Source organism: Bos indicus, chromosome 3, assembly GCF_029378745.1.
Source record: "Bos indicus isolate NIAB-ARS_2022 breed Sahiwal x Tharparkar chromosome 3, NIAB-ARS_B.indTharparkar_mat_pri_1.0, whole genome shotgun sequence".
In the NCBI taxonomy this organism is placed as follows: Eukaryota; Metazoa; Chordata; class Mammalia; order Artiodactyla; family Bovidae; genus Bos; species Bos indicus.
This window is the reverse complement of record NC_091762.1, coordinates 597,329-624,943: the sequence shown is the minus strand read 5'-3', so window position 1 is coordinate 624,943 and position 27,615 is coordinate 597,329. Positions and strand designations below refer to the sequence as shown.

At 38.7% G+C, this 27,615-nt stretch overlaps 1 protein-coding gene across 7 annotated transcripts in view; it reads left to right on the top strand.

Moving 5' to 3' along the window:
• The window catches only part of DCAF6 (DDB1 and CUL4 associated factor 6), a 181,580-nt gene that overhangs the window by 148,817 nt on the left and 5,148 nt on the right, over positions 1–27,615 (top strand). For all 7 annotated transcript variants that reach the window (XM_070782239.1, XM_070782257.1, XM_070782248.1 and 4 more), the window contains 4 exons: positions 10,157–10,295; positions 11,942–12,098; positions 12,722–12,810; positions 21,845–21,950. In XM_070782239.1, coding sequence (XP_070638340.1) covers positions 10,157–10,295; positions 11,942–12,098; positions 12,722–12,810; positions 21,845–21,950 — 491 coding nt within the window. The remainder of the gene's footprint in view (positions 1–10,156; positions 10,296–11,941; positions 12,099–12,721; positions 12,811–21,844; positions 21,951–27,615) is intronic.

The window sequence follows — 27,615 nt, the reverse complement described above, 5'->3', positions numbered from 1 at the left end:
CAACATCCACTGGATCATGGAAAAAGCAAGAGAGTTCCAGAAAAACATCTATTTCTGCTTTATTGACTATGCCAAAGCCTTTGACTGTGGGGATCACAATAAACTGTGGACAATTCTGAAAGATAGGAATACCAGACCACCTGATCTGCCTCTTGAGAAATTTGTATGCAGGTCAGGAAGCAACAGTTAGAATTGGACATGGAACAGCAGACTGGTTCCAAATAGGAAAAGGAGTTTGTCAAGACTGTATATTGTCACCCTGTTTATTTAACTTATATGCAGAGTACATCATGAGAAACGCTGAACTGGAAGAAACACAAACTGGAATCAGGATTGCTGGGAGAAATATCAATAACCTCAGATATGCAGATGACACCACCCTTATGGCAGAAAGTAAAGAAGAATTAAAGAGCCTCTTGATGAAAGTGAAAGTGGAGAGTGAAAAAGTTGGCTTAAAGCTCAACATTCAGAAAACGAAGATCATGGCATCCGGTCCCACCACTTCATGGGAAATAGATGGGGAAACAGTGGAAACAGTGTCAGACTTTATTTTTCTGGGCTCCAAAATCACTGCAGATGGTGACTGCAGCCATAAATTTAAAAGACGCTTACTCCTTGGATGGAAAGTTATTACCAACCTAGATAGCATATTCAAAAGCAAAGACATTACTTTGCCAACAAAGATTCGTCTAGTCAAGGCTATGGTTTTTCCTGTGGTCATGTATGGATGTGAGAGTTGGACTGTGAAGAAGGCTGAGCACCGAAGAATTGATGCTTTTGAACTGTGGTATTGGAGAAGACTCTTGAGAGTCCCTTGGACTGCAAGGAGATCCAACCAGTCCATTCTGAAGGAGATCAGCCCTGGGATTTCTTTGGAAGGAATGATGCTAAGGCTAAAACTCCAGTACTTTGGCCACCTAATGCGAAGAGTTGACTCATTGGAAAAGACTGTGATGCTGGGAGGGATTGGGGGCAGGAGGAGAAGGGGACGACAGAGGATGAGATGGCTGGATGGCATCACTGACTCGATGGACGTGAGTCTCAGTGAACTCAGTGAGTTGGTGATGGACAGGGAGGCTTGGCATGCTGCGATTCATGGGGTCGCAAAGAGTCGGACACGACTGAGTGACTGATCTGATCTGATTATTATTATTTTTTACTTTACCATATTGTATTGGTTTTGCCATACATCAACATGCATGCGCCACGGGTGTACATGTGTTCCCCATCCTGAACCCCCCTCCCATCTCCCTCCCCATACCATCCCTCTGGGCCATCCCAGTGCACCAGCCCCAAGCTTCCTGTATCCTGTATTGAACCTGGACTGGCAATTCATTTCTTATATGATATTATGCATGTTTTAATACCATTCTCCCAAATCATCCCCCGCCCACTGCCACAGAGTCCAAAACACTGTTCTATACATCTGTGTCTTTTGCTGTCTCGCATACAGGGTTGTCGTTACCATCTTTCTAAATTCCATATATATGCGTTAGTATACTGTATTGGTGTTTTTCTTTCTGGCTTACTTCATTCTGTATAATAGGCTCCAGTTTCATCCACCTCATTAGAACTGATTTAAATGTATTCTTTTTAATGGCTGAGTAATAATCCATTGTGTATATGTACCACAGCTTTCTTATCCATTCATCTGCTGATGGACATCTACGTTGCTTCCACGTCCTGGCTATTATAAACAGTGCTGCGATGAACATTGGGGTACACGTGTCTCTTTCCCTTCTGGTTTCCTCAGTGTGTATGCCCAGCAGTGGGATTGCTGGATCATAAGGCAGTTCTATTTCCAGTTTTTTAAGGAAACTCCACCCTGTTATCCATAGTGGTTGTACTAGTTTGCATTCCCATGTAAGAGTGTTCCCTTTTCTCCATACCCTCTCCAGCATTTATTGCTTGTAGACTTTTGGATTGCAGCCATTCTGACTGGTGTGAAACGGTACTTCATTGTGGTTTTGATTTGCATTTCTCTGATAATGAGTGATCTTGAGCATCTTTTCATGTGTTTGTTAGCCATCTCTATGTCTTCTTTGGAGAAATGTCTATTTATTTCTTTGGCCCATTTTTTGATTGGGTCGTTTATTTTTCTGGAATTGAGCTGCAGGAGTTGCTTGTATATTTTTGAGATTAGTTGTTTGTCAGTTGCTTCGTTTGCTGTTATTTTCTCCCATTCTGAAGGCTGTCTTTTCACCTTGCTTATAGTTTCTTTAGTTGTGCAGAAGCTTTTAGTTTTAATTAGATCCCATTTGTTTATTTTTCCTTTTATTTCCAATATTCTGGGAGGTGGGTCATAGAGGATCCTGCTGTGATGTATGTCAGAGAGTGTTTTGCCTATGTTCTCCTCTAGGAGTTTTATAGTTTCTGGTCTTATGTTTAGATCTTTAATCCATTTTGAGTTTATTTTTGTGTATAGTGTTAGAAAGTGTTCTAGTTTCATTCTTTTACAAGTGGTTGACCAGTTTTCCCAGCACCACTTGTTAAAAGAGATTGTCTTTTCTCCACTGTGTATTCTTGCCTCCTTTGTCAAAGATAAGGTGTCCATAGATGCGTGGGTTTATCTCTGGGCTTTCAATTTTGTTTCATTGATCTATATTTCTGTCTTTGTGCCAGTACCATACTGTCTTGATGACTGTGGCTTTGTAGTAGAGCCTGAAAGGAGGCTTTTTAGTTCCTCTTCACTTTCTGCTATAAGGGTGGTGTCATCTGCATATCTGAGGTTATTGATATTTCTCCCGGCAGTCTTGAGATCAGCTTGTGCTTCTTCCAGCCCAGCGTTTCTCTTGATGTACTCTGCATATAAGTTAAATAAGCAGGGTGACAATATACAGCCTTGACGTACTCCTTTTCCTATTTGGAACCCGTCTGTTCCATGTCCAGTTCTAACTGTTGCTTCCTGACCTGCATATAGGTTTCTTAAGAGGCAGGTCAGGTGGTCTGGTATTCCCATCTCTTTCAGAATTTCCCCAGTTTATTGTGATCCCCACAGTCAAAGGCTTTGGCATAGTCAATAAAGCAGAAATAGATGTTTTTCTGGAACTCTCTTGCTTTTTTGATGATCCAGCGGATGTTGGCAATTTGATCTCTGGTTCCTCTGCCTTTTCTAAAACCAGCTTGAACATCAGGAAGTTCATGGTTCACATATTGCTGAAGCCTGGCTTGGAGAATTTTGAGCATTACTTTACTAGTGTGTGAGATGAGTGCAATTGTGTGGTAGTTTGAGCATTCTTTGGCATTGCCTTTCTTTGTGATTGGAATGAAAACTGACCTTTTCCAGTCCTGTGGCCAGTGCTGAGTTTTCCAAATTTGCTGGCATATTGAGTGCAGCACTTTCACAGCATCATCTTTCAGGATTGGAAATAGCTCAACTGGAATTCTATCAGCTCCACTAGCTTTGTTCGTAGTGATGCTTTCTAAGGCCCGTTTGACTTCACATTCCAGGATGTCTGGCTCTAGATGAGTGATCACACCATCGTGATTATCTTGGTCGTGAAGCCTTTTTTGTACAGTTCTTCTGTGTATTCTTGCCACCTCTTCTTAATATCTTCTGCTTCTGTTAAGTCCATACCTGTCCTTTATTGAGCCCATCTTTGCATGAAATGTTCCTTTGGTATCTCTAATTTTCTTGAAGAGATCTCTAGTCTTTCCCATTCTGTTGTTTTCCTCTATTTCTTTGTATTGATCACTGAGGAAGGCTTTCTTATCTCTTCTTGCTATTCTTATAACTCTACATTCAGATGCTTATATCTTTCCTTTTCTCCTTTGCTTTTCGCATCTCTTCTTTTCACAGCTATTTGTAAGGCCTCCTCTGACAGCCATTTTGCTTTTTTACATTTTAACTTTGTTAGTTGTATACATTTAGCATTCAGCTTTTTTTACATTAACATTTAATTTGCAGTCAGAGAACATGGTTGATTTAGACCTATATTTTGAAATTTATAGAAACTGGCATTGTGGCCTGTTCTGTGATAAATTTGTAAATGTTTCATGTGTGCTTGAAAAGCATGTGACTTTAATTTTTAATGTAGAATTTTATATGTGACCATGATATTGTGTTGTTCAGTTGCTGTGCCGTGTTCAGCTTTTTGCAACCCATGTACTGCAGCATGCAAAGCTTCCCTGTCCTTCACTGTCTCCTGGAGTTTGCTCAAAATTTTGTTCATTGAATCCCACCATCTCATCCTCTGTCGTCCCCTTCTCCTCCTGCCTTCAATCTTTCCCAGCATCAAGGTCTTTTCTAATGAGTCAAGTCTTCACATCAGGTGGTCAAATATTGGATCTTCAGCTTCAAAATCAGTCCTTCCAGTGAATATTCAGGGTTGATTGGTTGGATCTCTTTGCTGTCCTAGGAGCTTCAAGAGTCTTCTTCAGTACCACAGTTAGAAAGCATTAATTTCTTCGGCCCTCAGCTTTCTTTATAGTCCAACTCTCATGTCTGTACATGACTGCTGGAAAAACCATCTTTGACTATCTGGATCTTTGTTGGCAAGTGATGTCTCTGCTTTTTAATATGCTGTCTAGGTTTATCATATCTTTTCTTCCAAGGAGCAAGCGTCTTTTAATTTCATGGCTGCAGTCACTATCCACAATGATTTTGGAGCCCAAGAAAATGAAATCTTGTCACTGTTTCCACATTCCCCCCATCTGTTTGCCATGAAGTCATGGGACTGAATGCCATGAACTTCGTATTTTGAATGTTGAGTTTTAAGCCAGCTTTTTTCACTTTCCTTTTTTTTTTCACTTTCCTTCATCAAGAGGTTCTTCAGTTCCTCTTCACTTTCTGCCATTATAGTGTTATCATCTGCATTATCTGAGGTTGTTGATATTTCTCCCAGTGATCTTGATTCTAGCTTTGAGTCATCCAGTGCAGCGTTTTGCATGATGTACTCCGCACATAATTTGGATAAGCAGGGTGACTGTATGCAGCGTTGACATACTCCTTTCCCAATTTTGAACCAGTTCCATGTCCAGTTCTAACTGTTGTTTCTTGTTCTGCATACAGGTTTCTCAGGAGACAGGTAAAGGTGATCTGGTATTCCCATCTCCTTCAGAATTTTCCACCGTTTGTTTTGATCCACACAGTTAAAGGTTTTAGCATAGTCAATGAAATAGATTGTGTTTTGGAATTCCCTTGTTTTTACTATGATCCAGCAGATTTTGGCAATTTGGTCTCTGGTTCCTCTGTGTTTTCTAAATCCAGCTTGTACATCTGCAAGTTCTTGGTTCATGTACTGCTGAAGCCTAGCCTGAAGGATTTTGATCATAATTTTGCTAGCATGTGAAATGAGTAAAATTGTATGGTTATTTGAACATTGTTTGGCCTTGCCTTTTTTTGAGACTGAAATGAAAACACTTTTTCCAGACCTGTGGCCATTTCTGACTTAAGGCTCACCATTAGATTAAGACTGTTAGTTGTGCTGTTCAAATTATCTCTATTGTTTGGTGCTTGACTTATAAAATAGTGAGACAGATGTATTGAAGTCATTATGTCCTTATAGTTCTATCATTTTCTTTTTTTTCTTTTAATTTTATTTTATTTTTAAACTTTACAATATTGTATTAGTTTTGCCAAATATCGAAATGAATCCGCCACAGGTATACCTGTGTTCCCCATCCTGAACCCTCCTCCCTCCTCCCTCCCCATACCCTCCCTCTGGGTCGTCCCAGCGCACCAGCCCCAAGCGTACAGCATCGTGCATCGAACCTGGACTGGCGACTCGTTTCATACAGGATATTATACATGTTTCAATGCCATTCTCCCAAATCTCCCCACCCTCTCCTTCTCCCACAGAGTTGGGTATATATATATTAAATTATTATTTCTTCCTGGTAAAGTGAACTTATTATATATGTAGTATTCCTTTCTACCTTGACATTACTTTTTATAGTAGTCTATTTTATCTGATATTAATGTAGCTATGCCATTTTTCATTTGATAACTGTTTGCACAGTATCCTTTTGCCTGAAATCCTTTCCTTGTTCTCATACTTTAGGTATGTCTGAAACAGTTTCTTTTTCTCTCCGTTGGTCAGTTTAGTCTCTTTAATTTATTATTATCATGGCTATTTTTGGATTTGTTTTCCAACTTTTTTTGGGAGCAGGGGGGCTTCCCTGATAGCTCAGTTGGTAAAGAATCTGCCTCCAATCCGGGAGACCCTGGTTCGATTCCTGCTTTGGGAAGATCCCCTGGAGAAGGAATAGGCTACCATTCCAGTATTCTGGCCTGGAGAATTCCATGGACTGTATAAGTCCATGGGGTTGCAAAGAGTCAGACATGACTGAGAACCTTTACCTTTCACTTTTCACTTTCCAACTTTTTACTTCTAATTTTCCTGTTATACCATTTTTTTTTAAACTTTCCTGTCATTTTTAGGACTAAGATTTTGATCCTTTTTTTTTTTTTTCTTTTCCATTTTTTTGGTCCACTGGGTTGGAAGATATGTAGCACATCTGTATGATACATGCATGTGTTTTATATGTGGTGCACACGTGTTATGTATGATGTGTGTGACGTATGTGTGATGTGTATATATATGTATGCCACGCAGCATGTGGGATATTAGCTCCCTGACCAGGGACTGAACCCAGGCTCTTGACAGTGAAAATGCAGAGTCCTAACCACTAGACTGCCAGGGAATTCCCTTCAATGTTTTCATTCTAAGTTTATTCATTTCTTTAGAACTGTTTGCCGTGTTGGACATTATCTGATTATATATACAAGCGTAGCATTTACTGTCACTTTTTATCTTCTAACTTGAAATTTGTGCACTTTAAGCTTTTTTTCTGTTTTACATCATTTCCTACAGTGGTAGGTACCCTGATCTTTGACCTAAATTGTAACAGTACAAGCTACATTTCTTGAGATCTAGATTTCACAATTATTCTTTATCAGGATGGGTAAGCCAAACAAACATTAAGCAGTAAATTAGACCATATTGTAGAGCAAACTTTTTTAAAGTTCACTTTGGTTATTTTTGGTTGTGCTCAGTCTTTGTTGCTGTGTGAGGACTTTCTTTGCTTGCTGCAAGCAGGGGCTGCCCTTTGTCCCAGCCTGCAGGCTTCTTCATTATGGGGACTTCTCTCGTTATGGAGCACAGGGTCTGGATGCACAGGCTTCAGTACTTGCAACTCATGGGCTCAGGGGTTGTGTGGTGTGTGGCTCTAGGGCAAGTGGGCTTTAGTAGTTGCAGCACGCAGGCTCAGTAGTCGTGGCTTGCACGCTCTAGAGTGCCAGATCAGAAGTTGTGGTGCAGGGGCTTAGTTGCTCATCTAGCATGTGGAATCCTTCCAGACCGGGAATTGTACCCATGTTCCTTGCATTGGCAGGCTGATTCCTATCCACTGTGCTACCAGGGAAGTCCCTAGAGCAAACTTTTAAGTGAAATGAACACTTATGATTTGGTACCATCTTCACTAATTCTTAATTATTATCATCCCATTACTCATTCAGCTTTAATTTTGGCCATACTGCTTTTTGAGCTTCTGATTCTTGCTGTGTTGTATAGTTTATTTTTCCATTTATAGCTCCTAAGGCCTCTGCATTATCAGCAAGGTTATTTCTGTTCCTTCTGCTACCTGATACTCTACTTATTCCTTTTTTTTTTTTTTTTTTTTTAGTTTATTTTATTGAAGTATAGTTGATTTACAATGTTGCATTAGTTTCTAGATACTCTACTTTCTTAGCAAGAGATTTTTCTTTTTGGTTTCTTGCTATTCACGTATTTTTAACTGATTAAGAATCCTTTTTTCTTCTACTTTAGAAAAAAGAGAATTGCAGTCATATTAATTGTTTCATTTGAGAGCATTTGAACTCTCAACCCTTCCCATTTATCATTTGCCAGTCAGAAAGAGATAATCAGAGTAAACTGAACATGTCAGCTTTCTCTGTGGAAGTTTCTAATTATGTCTAGCTTAAATTTTTGGATCCCCCCCTTTTTTTAATATGTGTAACATAGGATAAAATTTTTAAAACACTTTCTAAATAGCCTATAGAATTTTATAAAATATCATTTTATGAAAAAGAAAACTTTATGTTATAAGACTACATAATTGTTATAGAATTGTTTTAGAAAGTGCTATTAACAGTTTAGTGTCTGTTTTTCTAGATTCTTTCTATGTATATATAAGTTTTTCCTCTATGAATTATTTTGTAACCTATATTATAGATCCTTTAAGATAATACTGATATTTTCCATATTCTTGCTTATGGATCTTATCATTTTTAATGACATAAGTATTATTTAATGACATAAGTATTCCAGTGTACAGATATGCCATAATTTATTTAACCTATCCTTTCTGTGTATAAAACATTTAGATTATTGCAGTGTTTCTCAAACTGCTGTGGTGAATATATGTGTGTATGTGTATATATATATTGTGAAAAAACATGGATATTTGCATATGTCTTTTATAGCATGCATTTATTAAAAGATAAGATCGCTACATCAAAACAAATACATATTTTAGGTTTTAATGGATATTATTTAATTTCTCCTCAAAAATATATTGTACTGGAACAGTAATATACTGCCAGTGGGATTATAAACTGCTGTAACCACTTTGGAAAGTTGTTTGAGAGTATCTATTAAGATAAACATATGTATATACTGTGGGCCAGCATATCTACTTCTAAATATATGCTCAAGAGAAATATGTACATATATTCATCAGAGCACTATTTTTGTCATCAAATCCTGTAAACAACCCAGTGTCTACCAACAGTTGTATGGATACATAAATTATAATGTATTTATGTAAAGTAGTATTGTACAGCAAAGAGAATGAATGAACTACAGCTAAATACAGCAACATGGATGAATCTGACAAATACAATGTTGAGCTAAAGAAGCTAGACACAAAATACATCATATGATTTTGTTTAATTAATGAAACAGGCAAAAATTAACCCATCATGTTAGAAGTCAGAATAGTGCAGCATAATAATAGAAATGGAGAATGGGAGGCTTCTGAATTCTATTTATTCTCCATTTCTCAATACTTGTGCTGGTTACATGGGCCTATTTTGCATGCAGTGAGCTACACCTTTCTGACTTACACCTTCCTGTATATGTTTCTACATAAGTGAAAATTTACAGCCAAAGACTGCTTTTTTTTTTTAATATATAAAACCTTCAAACTCCTACCAGTAGTGCCTGTTTTCCTGTGCTCTTGCCACTCTGATAGATGTAAAAAAAATTTTAATATGATAGATATACAAAAAGATGAATTTCTCTTATTATTAGTGAGGCTAAGCATCTTTTTGCATATTTATTAACAGTCTCTTTCTTCTGTAATTTCTTTGTTCATGTCATTATTTTTCTATTATAGTACTTATTTTTCATACTGATTTGTAGACACTTGATATATTTTGGATTTTTGTCTATTATATTGCAGAATATAATGTTTTAAATAACAAGTTCAAACTAACAGTTATTTAGGGGAAAGTTTCTTCTAGTAATGAAATCAGTCTTAAAGAGGGTCCATTGTTCTTCCTCTCTAGCTCTGTGACCCAACTGGGTTCTTAGGAAAGTAAAAATCAGCCTCATTAGTTCCATTCTGTACTCTAATATGAAGTTCATGTAGAATAGATTCTATTAGAAGATCCTTGTTTTATTCATAGATATCAATATTCTTTCCTTGACTAGTTTATTCTTTGCTGAGAACAAAATCTCCTTTAAACAAAATCTCAAAACATCCACAGCAATTATATGTTACCTTTAGTTTCTTTTTTTGGTTTCTGTTTATGCCTTTGTATTTCCTAAATATGGAGAGGACATATAATATTGAGTAGGTTTTGTTTTATGTATAGTAAATTGCATATTAATTTTGTCTGTATTATATTCTTATAAAATAGCCGTTTAAAGAGTGTGCCGCATGCTATTTCCTTTACTCTCAACCAGTACCAAATTTCTAAATGATCTCTTAACTAAAACATTTTGTTTTAGTAACTCAACTAGTTTGATGTAGTCTTACTGTTTTGTCTGCCTTTTTATGCTTTTGATTGGGGATGCCTTATTGAGATAATGTTGAGTTTAAATAATTTCTAGATTTCACTTGACTTTAATGTTGCTCACTTTCATTCTGTAGTGGCCTGTGAATGTTTTATATTTATTTCTGTATTTTTCTTTTAATATGTAATTCATAGACGCTCTGCTGTTGCCCGCATTCAGGAGTTCTTCAGGCGGAGAAAAGAAAGGAAAGAAATGGAGGAATTGGATACTTTGAACATTAGAAGGCCACTAGTAAAGATGGTTTATAAGGGCCATCGCAACTCAAGGACAATGGTACCATATACTGATGACATTGTTTGGAAGAACTGCAGTTTCATAATATGAATTTTTTTCCATAATGGTTGTTTTTATATATGCCAGTGTGATTCTACTATATTCTGTGTAATTATCTCTGTACATAGCATTTATTGCACTTTCCCAGTTATCTCTTTACTCAAATATAGTTCTTTTTGTCCTATAATATGTTGTGAAAGAGCATTATTTTTTATAAGAAAACTCTACCCTACTGAGGAACTATTATAGAACTTTAAAAATGTTAGCTTATATAGGTAACCATTGCTTCTTTTTTGCTCTCTCATACTTGCTATCTACTTTCCTAGTAGATTTTTTTTTAGTTCATATTAGTTTCTTTTGTTGGTTGTACAGAGAAAGATTTGGATATATGAAATCCAGGTTCATTACAAAATATAGTCAGATTAATTATAACTTTTTAAAAGATGGATAAAGATTTGTTTTAGTCACCTTGTCTTTCTAAACTTCAATTTCCTCATCTATGAAGTAAAAACAGACCAGATGATATCTAAGATCTTTTCAAGTGTTTATAACCCAGAAGTCTATCTACATAATGCAATTTTAACTATTTACTGAGAAAATCTTGTGAGATGATTAACAGCTGTCACTCTGAACCATTCATATCTGAAAGTGTTCTCATATATTCATTGAGTTTTCAAAAAGTATCTACAGAATCAATTTCAATCTACTTTCTTTAGGGTAGAGGGAAAAAGTAACTTTGGGATGAGGAAATAATTAGCTCTTTTTATAGATATCATGTAGTACAATTTACTTATTTTACAAGGACTACTCATTATTAATAGAAGCAATCAATTTGTATTTCTTGTGTTTTTATGGTTAAAATTTTGGATGGAAATAACTGGGGATAGGAATGGAAAAAAATAGAAGACAAATAAATAGAATAGTAGCTCCAAGTAACAAGAAAACTGGCTCCCCTCCTTTGCTTTGCCAAAAATATCAGAGTCGCAGCTGCACATAATAGGATTTCAAAAATTCTGATCTGAAATACAAAGATTTTTGATGGTTCATTTTGTGCATCTGCTGAAAAACTCCATCATAATCATCTTAACATGTCCTTTGTTTCATCGCTTCATGAAAGTAAATATGTATTTATATCTTTCCTTCTTGATTGTGAGAACTTCTGATAGCTAATAAAAAGGTTGGTAATTTTGTTCTTTGGTATAAAGCAAAATACTGGGGGGAACAATTCATTTTTTTCTATGAATTGTTTATATTATCTTTTAAAGCGACAATGGAACCAGTTTTGGAAAGTTCAGTGACATCTGTATATAAATTTTCATTATATTGTCCATAACCCAGAAATCTCATTCATTCATTTAGCAGTTATTAACTCAGCACCTACTGTGTGCCCAGGTACTGTTTCAAGCACTATAAATATAATATCGAACAAAATAAAATACTTATCTTCATCATGGGGGACTTTATTTTCTTCCATTTTATCCCTACTAATAAATCTCTGTCATGGTCAATATACTGGAAGACAAAGACTCTCTTCAATTTTTTATTTTCTAAGCCAATTAATTTTTTAAACTTGAGAATAGAAAAATCTTTTTTTAATAACTTTGATTTGAAATCTCTTATAATTTTCTGTTTTTCTTAACCCTTAGATAAAAGAAGCCAATTTCTGGGGTGCCAACTTTGTAATGAGTGGTTCTGACTGCGGCCATATCTTCATCTGGGATCGTCACACTGCTGAGCATTTAATGCTTCTGGAGGCTGATAATCATGTGGTAAACTGCCTGCAGCCCCACCCGTTTGACCCAAGTAAGATGACCTTTTATAAGGCAAGGGTTCAAAATCATTAGTATGATTAATCAGCTTCAACTTTTTTCTAGTTGTAAGAATAATCCAAATTATCCTAGTAGGCAGCTACTAGGGTCAAGTATTGCTCTTCTTGGGTTTAAAACAAAAAAAGTTTACAACCTGTTTTTGGCTGAAAATAGAGGGAAATAGATTAAAAAGTTTATTCTCCTAATAGTTCTTCTTAGTTTTATCAGCTATAAGAGCTTCAGTTGATTGGACTTTTCCCTGCTTAACCAAATGGAACTTCTGTGCCTGTTAGTCTTTACATATCAGAATTAATTTACCAGAACAAAGGAGCAATGACTTGTTCTTACCTTCCATTTGACATTCCCATGTTTCTCATAAAAGAACAGTAAATAGGAAAAAGATTTGAGTGATTTCAAGATGGTTTTAAAATTGTATTATAGGGTAACTTTTAGGAAATCTTCAAAACAGTATTCTCGGTTAACAGTTAAACGTATCAGTACAATGTCCATTCTAACTCAGTTTTGCTGAATATATACATCCATGCATATATACATTACACATTTAAGTGAATTAATGACATTTCTAAGCTTTATATTAATGTGAACTATTTTTTCTAGTTCTCGCTTCATCTGGCATAGATTATGACATAAAAATCTGGTCACCACTAGAGGAATCAAGGATTTTTAACCGAAAACTTGCTGATGAAGTAAGATTTTTGTTATATTTATTATAGAACATATTTCACTTTGTTCCTGAAATGCTTAATAATTTTATTTATTTATGTATATATTTTTTGGTTGTGCTGTGCCTTCACTGCTGTGTGGGCTTTCTCTAGTTGCACCAAATGGGAGTTACTCTGTAGTTGTGGTGTGTGGGCTTCTCATTGCAGTGGCTCCTCTTGCTGCAGAGCTTGAGCTCTAGGCACGTGGACTGCAGTAGCTGTGGCATGAGGGCCCAGCGGTTGCAGCTCTTGGGCTCTAGCGCTCAGGCTCAATAGTTGTGGCACAAAGGGTTAGTGGCTCCACGGCATGTGGGACCTTCCCCGGTCAGAGATCAAACCCATGTCTCTTTCATTGGCAGGCAGATTGTTTATCATTGAGCCATCAGGGAGGCCCCTGAAATGCTGTTTTAAGAAGAATCAAAGCAAGTTAATTCACTTAATGAGGTCAAATTTTAAGAAAAAGAAAAGAATAAAACATGCCCACAATACTAGAGAGATAAAAACTGAAATACTGTTTTGATAATTAGAATGTTGATTATCAGTAGTAACAGATAAAGTTTATTATAGTCGAATAGATTGACTATTTTGGCTTGATGCAATGAAGAATAATTAAAAAAAAAAAAAAAAAGCCTGTGTCCTTTTAAGAAAGTAGTTTTACTGTAACTTTTCTCCATAATCATAGCCAAATGGGTAGCAGAACAAATGATCAGAGACTCTTTTACTTTATGATTTTATTTTAAGGTTTCCTCAGCTTCTGAAGCTGCTGTTGCATCAGTATTTTTGAAATTAAGTTCTTAGAAGCTGTAGGTTTTTTGCAGGATTCGAAGCAGGAAGATGTATGATATGAAAGCTAAACTCTGGGTATTTCCTCAGCTCCAAACAGAGTTTCCATTTATGGGTTTCATTTAAGATTTCATACAAGTATTTCTTATAAGGAAAATAAGGATCCATTGAGTTAATCAGCTACTAATGAATTACTGAGCTTCTGTGAGGAGGTGAGTGCAACTAAGGTTGATACTGCTACCTCTTACCCCTTCGTGGACCTCAGCCTTGTCATGGCAAAGGGGCTTCCATAACTCAATAAAGCTATGAGCCACATGCTGTGACAGCCACCCGAGAGAGAAAAAGAGTTCTGAAAAAACGTGGTCCACTGGAGGAGGAAATGGCAAAGCACTCCACTATTCTTGTTGCAAGAATCTTATGAACAGGATGAAAAAGCAAAAGGATATGATACTGGAAGATGGGCCCCCATATCAGAAGATGCTACAGGGGAAGAGCAGAGGGCAATTACTAATAGCTCCAGAAAGAATGAAGTGGCTGAGCCAAAGAAGAAATGTCACTCAGTTGTGGATGTATCTGGTGGTGAAAATAAAGTCCAATGTTGTAAAGAACAATATTGCATAGGAATGTTAGGTCCATGAATCAAGGTAAATTGGACTTGGTCAAGCAGGAGAGACAAGAATAAAAATCAACATCTTAGGAATCAGTGAATTAAAATGGACAGGAATGGGTGAATTTAATTCAGATGACCTTTGATTCTACTACTGTGGGCAAGAATCCCTTGTAAGAAATGGAGTAGCCATCATAGTCAACAAGAGTCTGACATGCAGTACATGGGTAAAATCTCAAAAATGACAGAATGATCTTGGTTTGTCTCCAAGGCAAACCATTCAATATCACAGTAATCCAAGTCTATACCCTAACCATTAATGCCAAAGAAGCTGAAGTTGAATGGTTCTGTGAAGACCTACAAGACTTTCTAGAACTAACACCAAAAAAAGATGTCCTTTTCATCATAAGGGATTCAATTGCAAAAGTAGGAAGTCAGGAGATACCTGGAGTAACATGCAAGTTTTGCCTTGGAATACAAAATGAAACAGGGCAAAGCCTAATAGAGTTTTGTCAAGAGAACACGCTGGTCACAAAGACACCTTTTTCCAACAACACAAGAGAACACTCTACACGTGAACATCACCAGGTGGTCTATAGTAAAATCAGATTGATATTTTTTTGCAGCTGAAAATGGAGAAGCTCTTGACAGTCAGCAAAAATAAGACCTGGAGCTGACTGTGGCTCAGATCATGAGCTCCTTATTGCAAAATTCAGGCTTAAGTTGAAGAAAGTGGGGAAAATAACTAGGCCTTTCAGGTATGACCTTAATCGAATCCCTCTTTATTATACAGTGGAGATGATGAATAGATTCAAGAGATTAGATCTGGTAGAGTGTGCGTAAAGAACTATGGACAGAGGTTTGTAACATACGAGAAGCAGTGACCAAAACCATCCCCAAGAAAAAGAAATTCAAGAAGGCAAAGTGGTTGCCTGAGGAGGCTTTACAAATAGCTGAGAAAACAGAAGTGAAGGGCCAGGGAGAAAGGGAAAGATATACCCAACTGAATGCAGAGTTCTAGAGAATAGCAAGGAGAGATAAGAAGGCCTTCTTAAATGAACAATGCAAAGATATAGAGGAAAACAATAGAATGGGACAGACTAGAGAACTCTTCAAGAAAATAGGAGATAACATGGGAACATTTCATGTAAGGATGGGCACAATAAAGAACAGAAACTGTAAGGACCTAACAGAAGCAGAAGATACTAAGAAGAGGTGGCAAGGATACACAGAAGAACTATACAAAAAGGTCTTAATGACCCAGATAACAACAATGATGTGGTCACTCACCTAGAGCCCCAGACATCCTGGAGTGTGAAGTTAAGTGGGCCTTAGGAAGCATCACTACAAACAAAGCTAGTGGAGGTGATGGAATTCCAACTCAGCTATTTAAAATCCTAAAATAGGATAATGCTGTTAAAGTGCTGCACTCAGTATGTAAGCAAATTTGGAAAATTTAGCAGTGGCCACAGGACTGGAAAAGATCAATCTTCATTCTAATCTCAGAGAAAGGCAATGTGAAAAAATGTTCAAACTACCTCACAATTGCACTCATTTCACATGCTAGTAAGGTTATGCTCAAAATCCTTCTAGCTAGGGTTCAGCAGTATGTGAACCAAGAACTTCCAGATGTACAAGCTGGATTTAGAAAAGGCAGAGAAATTAGAGATCAAACTGCCAACATTTGTTGAATCCCAGAAAAATCAAGGGAATTCCAAGGAAACATTTACTTCTGCTTCATTAACTGTGCTAAACTGTAGGTTGTTATGAATCACAACAAGTAGTGGAAAATTCTCAAAGAGATGGACCACCTTACCTGCCTCTGGGCTTTCCTGATGGTTCAATAGTAAAGGATCCACTTGCAGTGCAGGAGACCCAGGTTTGATAACCTGGGTTGGGAAGATACCCTGAGACGGGAATGGCAGCCCACTCCAGTATTTTTGCTTGGAGAATTCCATGGACAGAGGATCATGGTAGGCTACAGTCGAAGGGTTCACAAAAGTGATGGACACAACTGAGCAACTAACACTCACTTAGTACCTGTCTCCTGAGAAATCAACATGCGGGTCAAGAAGCAATAGTTAGGACCAGACATGGAACAACTGATGGGTTCAAAATTGGGAAAGGAATACATCAAGGCTTGCTTATTTAACTTATATGCAGAGTTCATCATGTAAAATGCTGGGCAGGATGAAGCACAAGCTGGAATCAAGATTGCCAGGAGAAATAACAGCAGGTGTTACCCCTCTAATGGACGAAAGTAAAGAGGAAGTAACACTGGAGAAGGGAATGGCAAACCACTTCAGTTTTCTTGCCTTGAGAACCCCATGAACAGTATGAAAAGGCAAAAAGATAGGACACTGAAAGATGAACTCCCCAGGTCAGTAAGTGCCCAATATGCTACTGGAGATCAGTGGAGAAATAACTCCAGAAAGAATGAAGAGACGGAGCCAAAGCAAAAACAACACCCAGTTGTGGATGTGACTAGTTATGGAAGTAAAGTCCTGTGCTGTAAAGAGCAGCATTGCGTAGGAATCTGGAATGTTGGGCCCATGCTGCTACTGCTGCTGCTAAGTCCCTTCAGTCATGTCCGACTCTGTGCGACCCCATAGACGGCAGCCCACCAGGCTCCCCCATGCCTGGGATTCTCCAGGCAAGAATACTGGAGTGGGTTGCCATTTCCTTCTCCAATGCATGAAAGTGAAAAGTGAAAGTGAAGTCACTCAGTCGTATCCGACTCCTAGCAACCCCATGGACTGCAGCCTGGAAAGAGCTAATTGGAGTTTCTTTGCCTCACCGCTTCTTCCCACCGAGAGAGAAGAGGGGGTGATGCTGTGGGCTCCAGCTTCAGATATATGGCAGTACCAGCTGCCCCCTACCCACCCTGTCCCCACTTTCTCCACTCTGCCGATTGATGCCTGCTCCTCAAAGCTTACTGATCACAAAAGGACAGCCCCCACCCACTGTGGCTCAATTCTGGGCCCATGAATCAAGGCAAATTGGAAGTGGTCAGGCAGGAGATGACAAGAGTGAACATTGACATTCTAGGAATCAGTGAACTAAAATGGACTGGAATGGGTGAATATAACTCAGATGACCATTATATCTACTACTGTGGGCAGGAATCCCTTAGAAGAAATGGAGTAGCCATCATAGTCAACAAAAGAGTCTGAAATGCAGTATTTGGATGCAATCTCAAAAACAACAGAATGATCTCTGTTCGTTTCCAAGGCAAACCATTCAATATCACAGTAATCCAAGTCTATGCTCCAACCAGTAATGCTGAAGAAGCTGAAGTTGAATGGTTCTGTAAAGACCTACATGACCTTCCACAACTAACACCCCAAAGTGTCCTTTTCATTATAGGGGACTGGAATGCAAAAGTAGGAAGTCAACAGATACCTGGAGTAACAGGCAGATTTGGCCTTGGAGTACAGAATGAAGCAGGGCAAAGTCTTCTGAAAACAGAGATTTGCCAAGAGAATGCACTGATCATAGCAAACACCCTCTTCCAACAACACAAGAGACAATTCTACACATAAACATCACCAGATGGTCAATTCTGAAATCAGACTGATTATATTCTTTGCAGCCAAAGATGGAGAAGCTCTATGCAGTCAGCAAAAACAGGACCAGGAGCTGACTGTGGCTCAGATCACGAATTCCTTATTGCCAAATTCAGACTCATATGGAAGAAAGTAGGGAAAACCACCAGACCATTCAGGTATGACCTAAATCAAATCCCTTACGAATATGTAGTGAAAGCGAGAAGTAGATTCAAGGGATTAGATCTGATAGAGTGCGTGGTGAATGATTTACAGAAATTCATGGCATTGTACAGGTGGCGGTGATCAAGACCATCCCCAAGAAAAGGAAATGCAAAAAGGCAAAATGATTGTCTGAGGAGGTCTTACAAATAGCTGAAAAAAGAAGAGAAGCTAAAGGCAAAGGAGAAAAGGAAAGATAAGAAAGCCTTCCTCTGTGATTAGTGCAGAGAAATAGAGGAAAACAATAGAATGGGAAAGACTAGAGATCTCACCTTGTTTATTTAACTTACATTCAGAGTTCCTCATGCAAAAAGCTGGGCTGGATGACTCACAAACTGGAATTAAGAATGCCAGGAGAAATAACCTCAGATAGGCAGGTGACACCACTCTTATGGAGGAAAGTAAACTTTCCTCCATTAGGTAAAGTGAAAGTGTTAGTTGCTCAGTTGTGTCCCCCCCTCCATGGACTGTATAGTCTGTCATGCTTCTATGTCCATGGAATTCTCCAGGCACAAATCTGTTATGTATCACAACAAACTGTGGAAAATTCTTACAGAGATGGGAATACCAAACCACCTGACATGCCTCCTGAGAAATCTGTATGCAGATCAAGAAACAACAGGTAGAACTGGACATGGAACAACCGACTGGTTCCAGATCAGGAAAGGAGTTTGTCAAGGATGTATATTGTCACCCTGCTTATTTAACTTATATGCAGAGTGCATCATGTGAAATGCCGGGCTGGATGAAACACAAGCTGGAATCAAGATTGCCGGGAGAAATATCAATAACCTCAGATATGCAGGTGACACCAGTCTTATGGCAGAAAGCAAAGAAGAACTAAAGAGCCTCTTGATGAAAGTGAAAGAGGAGAATGAAAAAGCAGGCTTAAAGCTCAACATTCAGAAAACTAAGATCATGGCATCCAGTCCCATCACTTCATGGCAAATAGATGGGCAAATAATGGATCAGTGACAGACTTTATTTTCTTGGGCTCAGAAATCACTGCAGATGGTCACTGCAACCATGAAATTAAAAGATGCTTGCTCCTTGGAAGATAAGCTATGACCAACCTAGACACCACATTAAAACGCAGAGACATTACTCTGCCTACAAAGGTCCGTCTGGTCAAAGCTATGGTTTTTCTAGTAGTCATGTATGGATGTGAGAGTTGGACTATAAAGAAAGCTGAGCTTTGAAGAATTGATGCTTTTGAACTGTGATGTTGGAAAAGACTCTTGAGAGTCCCTTGGACTGCAAGGAGATCCAACCAGTCAATCCTAAAGGAAATCAGTCCTGAATGTTCATTGGAAGTACTGATGCTGAGGCTGAAACTCCAATACTTTGGCCACCTGATGTGAAGAACTGACTCATTGGAAAAGACCCTGATGCTTGGAAAGATTGAATGCGGGAGGAGAAGGGATGACAGAGGATGAAAAGATTGGATGGCATCACCGACTCCTTGGACATGAGTTTGAATAAGCCTGGCATGTTGCAGTCCATGGGGTTGCAAAGAATCAGAAATGACTGAGTGACTGAACTGAACTGAAAGAGGAACTAAAGAGCCTGTTGATGAGGATGAAAGAGGAGAATGAAAAAGCTGGCTTAAAACTCAGCATTCAAAAAACATCATGGCGTCCAGTCCCATCATTTCATGGCAGCTTGATGGAGAAAAGTGGAAGCAGTGACAAATTTTATTTCCTTTGGCTCCAAAATCACTGTGGACAGTGACTGCAGCCATAAAATTAAAAGATGCTTGCTCCTTGGAAAGAAAGCAGTAACAAACCTAGACAGTGTATTAAAAAGTAGAGACATCACTTTGCTGGCAAAGGTCTGTATAATCCGAGCTATGGTTTTTCCAGTTGTCATGTACTGATATGAGTGTTGAACCATAAAGAAGGCTGAGCACTAAAGAAGTAACGCTTTTCAACTGTGGTGTTAGAGAAGACTCTTGAGAGTCCCTTGGACTGCAAGGAAATCAAACCAGTCAACCCTTAAGGATATCAGTCCTGACTATTCACTGGAAGGACTGATATTGAAGCTGAAACTCCAGTACTTTGGCCACTTGAGGTGAAGAGCTGACTCATTGGAGAAGACCCTGATGCTGGGGAAAAATGAAGGTAGGAGGAGAAGGAGGAGGCAGAGTATGAGATGGATATCATCACCGACTCAATGGACAGGCATTTGAACAAACTCTCAGAGACAGTGAAGGAGCCTGGCATGCTGTAGTTCATGGGTTGCAAAAAGTTGGACAGGATTTGATAACTGAACAACAGCCCTCTCTTAAAACAATAAGGGGTGCATTGCTAAAAATATTAGTAAATTGAAAAACTCGTTCTGTACGCCATGGTTGACGGTTCATAGTGAGATTCCCACGTATATTTTTACTCATTATGTCAATAGACCTATATTAAACACTTAAGGCCCCTTGTCCATGGAATTTTCCAAGCAAGAATACTGGAGTGGGTTGCTATTTCCTATTCTAGGGGGTCTTCCCAACGCAGCTATCGAACCCAAGTCTCTTTTGTCTCCTTTATCGGCAAGCAGGTGCCACATAGGAAGCCCCTATATCAGGTAGAATCCTGGATTTTAAAAGATAAACCCTTTCCTTCAGAACCCAAAGACTAGTGGGAAAAAACAGACATATGAACAACCAGAGTACAGTTTGGTCAGTGTCAGAAATGTACACGTAGTGTTCTGGAAACTCGTAGAAAGGAATTTTCAATTGGAGTAAATGGGATGGGAAGGTCTTCACAGAGGAAATCAGAATTGGACTGAGTTTACCAGGTAGACCAGGACCAAAGGAACATTTGAGAGAGAAGGATCAGCGTGTTTCAAGTTGCTGTAAGGTGGGTGAGCCATCTGCGTGCTGAGGACACATAAGAAAGCAGCTCAGCGGGCCTCATGAGGCCGGGCTGTACAGGGCCCTGTGGGCACCCTCATGAGTTGACAATGTAATGTCGTTGGGGGACTGCTGATCAGGTTAGTGTCTTTTCTTCCTTTACTGCTTTCCTTCCTTCCTTTCTGTTTTTCCTTTGCCATTCCCTTTGGTTTCCTCTTTTTTCCTTTGTCTATAATTATACATTAAATCCATAGATGTTCATGGATGTTCTTTAGTCCTATTCTTCATACTTAAGACACAGTTCATTGGTAACTCTCATCCAGAGGTTTATTTTTGAAGTTAACTTTGAAGTTAACGTAACATTTTCCTTGAGGGGCACAAATGACCCAGGGATAATAATCTAACAGTGCTGTCACTAGAGGGAAAAAAATAATAAGCGGACACAAAGTAGACTGCTCTGCTTTTATAAACAAATTATAAGTAAAAGTAAATTGAATTCTTATGTGTTTCAGGTAGCCTCAGGGTTTGACCTTTGTCTTTCTTCCAGTTAAAGAGTAGTGTTCTCTGATCTTACTCTGTTGATTACAAGCTAAAGTAATTATTTGGCATTGGGTGGCCTTAAGAGGGCAATGGCACCCCACTCCAGTACTCTTGCCTGGAAAATCCCATGGATGGACGAGTCTGGTAGGCTGCAGTCCATGGGGTCGCTGGGAGTCGGACGCGACTGAGCGACTTCACTTTCACGCATTGGAGAAGGAAATGGCAACCCACTCCAGTGTTCTTGCCTGGAGAATCCCAGGGATGGGGAAGCCTGGTGGGCTGCCATCTATGGGGTCGCAAAGAGTCAGACACGACTGAAGCAACTTAGCAGCAGCAGCCTTAAGATGGTAATATAGACTCATATAGATATATGTGAAGAATGAAGTAATTCCTGTTAATTCTTTACAGTTCTCCTAGTATCTAAGGAAAACATACAGTTACTCTATGATCTTTGACATGGTTATTTAACTTGTCTCATAGGTTATAACTCGAAATGAACTCATGCTGGAAGAGACTAGAAATACCATTACAGTTCCAGCCTCTTTCATGTTGAGGATGTTGGCTTCACTGAACCATATTCGAGCTGGTAAGAACTGTCAGTATGCCTTAAAATCATTATTATATTTGAAAAAACATTATTTAAGATTGACGTTAAAGGGATTTATATTTAAGGGGAAAAGGGGATTTTCCTGACAGTCCAGTAGCTAGCACTTGCACTTCCACTGCAGTGGGCAGGGGTTCCATACCTGGTTGGGAAACTTAAGATCCCACATGCTGCATGGCGTGGCCAAAAAATTCAGAGATTTTATTAATCTCCTTAAATTACAAGATCAAGGCCAACTTTTTTTGGCCTTAACTTTTTAACTTTTTTTTTAAACACAAGAAGTGTATTTCTTGCTGACATTAGGTCCTCTCAGACTACATAGAAGGCGGCTTAACTTTTGAACTGAGTGGTATGAATTCTTGATCTTAGTACAGTAATTTGTATCCCCATGAGCCAACTTTATTGAACTGTCCTAATGAAAAGATGACATCACTTCAAATCTTTTATTAGCTATGGTTTTCTTCTCAGAGTGGAATATCATATCATAAACCTTAAGATATGTTAAGGTTTATGTAAGTAAGTAACTTTTAATGATACATTTGGCCAAAATCAATCACAGCCCAGACAAAAATGAATGTATTACTACAAAGATTTGAAACAATAGCTCAATGTATTTTTCTAATTTTTGTGTGTTTGTTTTAGAAGATAAACCATGGGGTTCAGTGCTTCAGATACAAAACTTCACATTACAATTAATTACATTATATTATAACTAATTTTCAAGAAGGAATAGAATAACCTGTGTTCATAACAATAGAAAGTATCCAATATCCATTATAAACAAAATGTTTATCACTTCACTGATAACTCAAATTTCTTTATATGTTGAGTACTGTTTAATAACACCAACCATGTATAGAGTACCTTTAATGAATCAGGCAGCATACCAATCATTTCACAAATCTATCCTCAGTTAGCTCCAGCCCTCTACATAGTAGAGTATTTTTAATAACTCACTGCAGGTCACACAACTGATAAACGGTAAAGCCTGAATTTGAAACTAGCTTCCAAGCATTTCCTCTCCTTTTACCTACAAATTTCAGTTGCAGGAATATATTCAAGTCATGAATAAGACATGCAGTCCTCTGGATGAGCTGATTTCAAACTGTTTTTCTAGTCCATTCTTTCCTTCTCTGTCCTCTCCATTCTCTGTGCTGCCGCTGCTAAGTTGCTTCAGTTGTGCCCAACTCTGTGCAACCCCATAGATGGCAGCCCACCAGGCTCCCCCGTCCCTGGGATTCTCCAGGCAGGAACACTGGAGTGGGTTGCCAGTTTCTTCTCCATCCTCTCTGGCCCTCTCTAAATCTGCGGGTACCTCAAACTCTTCCCTGCCTCAGAATCTTTACAGTCATGCTGTCCCCTCCCACCCTCACTCTTTGTTAGAATAACTTCTGTCCTGGGTTCGATCTCTGGGTTGGGAAGATCCTCTGGAGAAGGGAATGGCTACCCGCTCTAATAGTCTGGCCTTGAGAATTCCATGGACAGAAGAGCCTGGTGGGGTCCATGGGGTCACAAAGAGTCAGACACGACTGAGTGACTTTCACTTTCACCTTTCTGTTACAGACCCTCAGGTCTATATAAACGGCAGACTGCATATCATTTCCTCAGAGAGTGGGGAAGGGAGACATAAGTATTCCTGGCAGAAAAAAAGAGTATATAGCATTTGTCTTAAGTCCTGGAAGAGACTGTGGTACATCTACAAATTTAAAGACTCTCCTTATGTCTGTAATTAAAGGAGCTGGAAAGAAAACCCTCAAATTGTCAATATCAACTATTACAAGGAAAGAATAAAAATTTCAAATGGTTAAAGCAAAACAAAAAATAAACCTAAAATGAAAACAGAAAATGTTTGCAATCCAACAGCATATTATCGTGGTACTTCTTTTGCCCCCATGTTATTCACTGTGACATCTTTTGATCTGTTTTCTTCAATAAGAAGCAGTACTCTTAAAATTCACTTGACTTCAGATTTGAGGAGGCACTGTTTTATAGAACAGGAAAAACATGTGCTGATTATGATAACTAAATTTGCTGATGATGATAACTAAATTTTCATATAGAGTTCATCTGGTGAATGGCTCTTTCTGAGTTTGCCTATAGGAAACTGTTTCTCCTTTCATTTGTGCAAGAATCTATTTTAAATGCGTGCTGATGTATCAGTGGTTTGTTAACTCAGTTACTACTCTCCTTCTTTGATTTTAGAATTAGCTGCTTATAATATAAAGGTTTTCTTTATTCTATTGTTTTTGTTTTTTTTTGCCAGCAATCAAAGGGAGACACTTGGTAGTTGGCTTAGTCAACCTAACTCACCCTCTTGTTTCTCTTAAGTAAAATCCTTGATAGGAAAAGATAACCAAGAGTTGATATTTCTGCTGCTTTTATTCTTAAGATATCTAGTTATTTGATGAGTCAGCTACTCCTTTCCTCTCCTTTTCTTCATTGTCCTGTATTCCAAGTACAATGATGTGCGCTTTAAATCTCCTTTTCAAAACTACAAATACCTGGTTCCTACGCACTAAAGATCCTGATTCATTTTATCTGAATAGGATTTGAGCTTCTGTATTTTAAAAAAAACACCCAAAATTTTCTCATGAATGCTCTACTAACAGCTTTTAGTTTAGGCAACTTCATGAGAGATAAAGGCAGTTCTGAGATTCCTAGAAGCTTTGACAGGCTTTGGAGAGATGGTGTGTGAACCATTCCAAACTCTTCTAGAATATGTTACAATCTACTCAGTTTACTCCCCTCTTTAAAATTCTCTTGTGCCTCCCCATGCTCTTAGGATAAAGTCCAGTGTTAACATGGTTTATAAAACCCAGAAGCATTTGTTGCTACCTCTGGAACATGGCAGATGTAGATCTAAATAGCCATATCTGTAGAGCTAACATCACACTGAACGTACAGGCACTTACCCATTCATGTACAAGTTCACTCCATCAATTAGGGTAGCTTTATTCCAGAATACAATCCATATTCATCTATCTTGGTCTCCCCACTTCTGCTCTCACTTTTGTATAGTCTGATTTCCACAGCAGTCAGAGGAGGCTTTTTTAAAATGTGGGTCAGTAAGTTCAGTTCAGTCGCTCAGTTGTGTCCAACTCTGCGACCCCATGGACTGCATGCAGCGTGTCAGGCTTCCCCGTCCATCACCAATTCCCGGAGCTTACTCAAATTCATGTCCATTGAGTTAGTGATGCAATCCAACCATCTCATCATCTGTCATACCCTTCTCCTTCTGCCATAAGTCTTTCCCAGCATCAGGGTCTTTTCCAATGAGTCAGTTCTTCGCATCAGGTGGCCAAAGTATTGGATTTTCAGCTTTAGCATCAGTACTTCCAAGGAATATTCAGGACTGATTTCTTTTAGGATGGACTGCTTTGATCTCCTTGCAGTCCAAGGGACTCTCAAGAGTCCTCTCCAATATCACAGTTCAAAAGCATCAATTCTTCAGCACTCAGCTTTCTCCATAGTCCAACTCTCACATCCATACATGACTACTAGAAAAACCATAGCTTTGACTAGACGAACCTTTGTTGGCAGAGTAATGTCTCTGTGTTTTAATGTGCTGTCTAGGTTGGTCATAGCTTTTCTTCCAAGGAGCAAGCATCTTTTAACTTCATGGTTGCAGTCACCATCTGCAGTGATATTGGAGCCCAAGAAAATAAAGTCTGTCACTGTCTCCATTGTTTCCCCATCTATTTGCCATGAAGTGATTGGACTGGATGCCATGATCTTAGTTTTCTGAATGTTGAGTTTTAAGCCAACTTTTTCATTCTCCTCTTTCACTTTCATCAAGAGGCTTTTTAGTTCTTCTTTGCTTTCTGCCATAAGACTGGTGTCATCTGCATATCTGAGGTTATTGATATTTCTCCCGGCAATCTTGATTCCAGCTTGTGCTTCATCCAGCCCAGCATTTCGCATGATGTACTCTGCATTTAAATTAAATAAGCAGGGTGACAATATACAGCCTTGATGTACTCCTTTCCTGATTTGGAACCAGTCGGTTGTTCCATGTCCAGTTCTACCTGTTGATTCTTGACCTGCATACAGATTTCTCAAGAGGCAGGTCAGGTGGTCTGGTATTCCCATCTCTGTCAGAATTTTCCACAGGTTGTTGTGATCCATAGTCAAAGGCTTTGGCATAGTCAATAAAGCAGAATTAGAGGTTTTTCTGGAACTCTCTTCCTTTTTCGATGATCCAGTGAATGTTGGCAGTTTGATCTCTGGTTCCTCTACCTTTTTTAAATCCACCTTGAACATCTAGAAGTTCACGGTTCATGTACTATTGAAGCCTGGCTTAGAGAATTTTGAACATCACTTTACTAGTGTGTGAGATGAGTGCAAATGTGCAGTAGTTTGAACATTCTTTGGCATTGCCTTTCTTTGGGATTGGAATGAAAACTGACCTTTTCCAGTTCTGTGGCCACTGCTGAGTTTTCCCAATTTGCTGGCATGTTGAGTGCAGCACTTTTACAGCATCATCTTTTAGGATTTGAAATATCTGTACTGGAAGTCCATCATCTCCACTAGCTTTGTTCGTAGTGATGCTTCCTAAGGCCCCCTTGATTTCACACTCCAGGATGTCTGGGTCTAGGTGAGTGATCATACCATCATGGTTATCTGGGTCGGGAAGATCTTTTGTATAGTTCTATGTATTCTTGCCAACTCTTAATGTCTTCTGCTTCTCTTCAGTCCATACCATTTCTGTCCTTTATTGTGCCCATCTGTGCATGAAATGTTCCCTTGGTATCTCTAATTTTCTTGAAGAGATCTCTTGTCTTTCCCATTCTATTGTTTTCCTCTATTTCTTTGCATTGATCCCTGAAGAAGGCTTTCTTATCCCTCCTTGCTTGTGGGTCAGTAAACCTTTTCTTTAAATGGCCAGAGTAAATAGGCTTTGTGGGCCATGTGGTTTCTGTTGCAGATGCTCATTTCTGACAGTGTTGCAAAAGCAGCCATAGATAATATGTAGATCGAGGGCATAGGTGTGCCTTAATACTACTTTATTTCTAGAAATAGGCTAAGGGAGGGTTTGCCCAGGGGCCATAGTTTGCTGAGTCTCTTTTTTAAGAAGTACATTAGGTTATGTCACCCTTGCTTAAAATTCTCAGGGGCTTCCCACTGCTCATAAAATAAAACCTAGACTTCATACTCCGGTCTACAAGAAAGAGACCTACCAGCCACTGAGTCCATGCATTTGTTTTCTGCTCGCTTGCTACATTTTAGCCGTAAGTGACTGCTTTCCTCCTCAGACTCATAAAGCTTATTAGTATATTTAGGACCTTTTCACTGGCTGTTTCGCTGCCTTTTAGACAGCTTTGTTCATTTGCCAACTTCACTAATAATTGAACATACAATTGAGGCCTCAGCTCCAGTGTCACCTCCTCAGAAAAGTGTTCCTTAGTCACTCATTGTGAAGTTGCTTAAAGTGCACATGCTCCTTCTCATCACTTACTCTCTGGTCATTCCCTGGTTTTCCTCAAGTACTTATTCTAACTTCATTTATTTGTTGCCTTGTTACACAGATTAAAGGATAAAAATACATTGTCTTGTTTTCTGTTTTTCTTTTCTAGAAAGTGAGTTCATTAAGACCAGAGACCTAGTTTGTCTTATTCAAATCTGGATAGCTAGTTCCTAGAACAGTGCC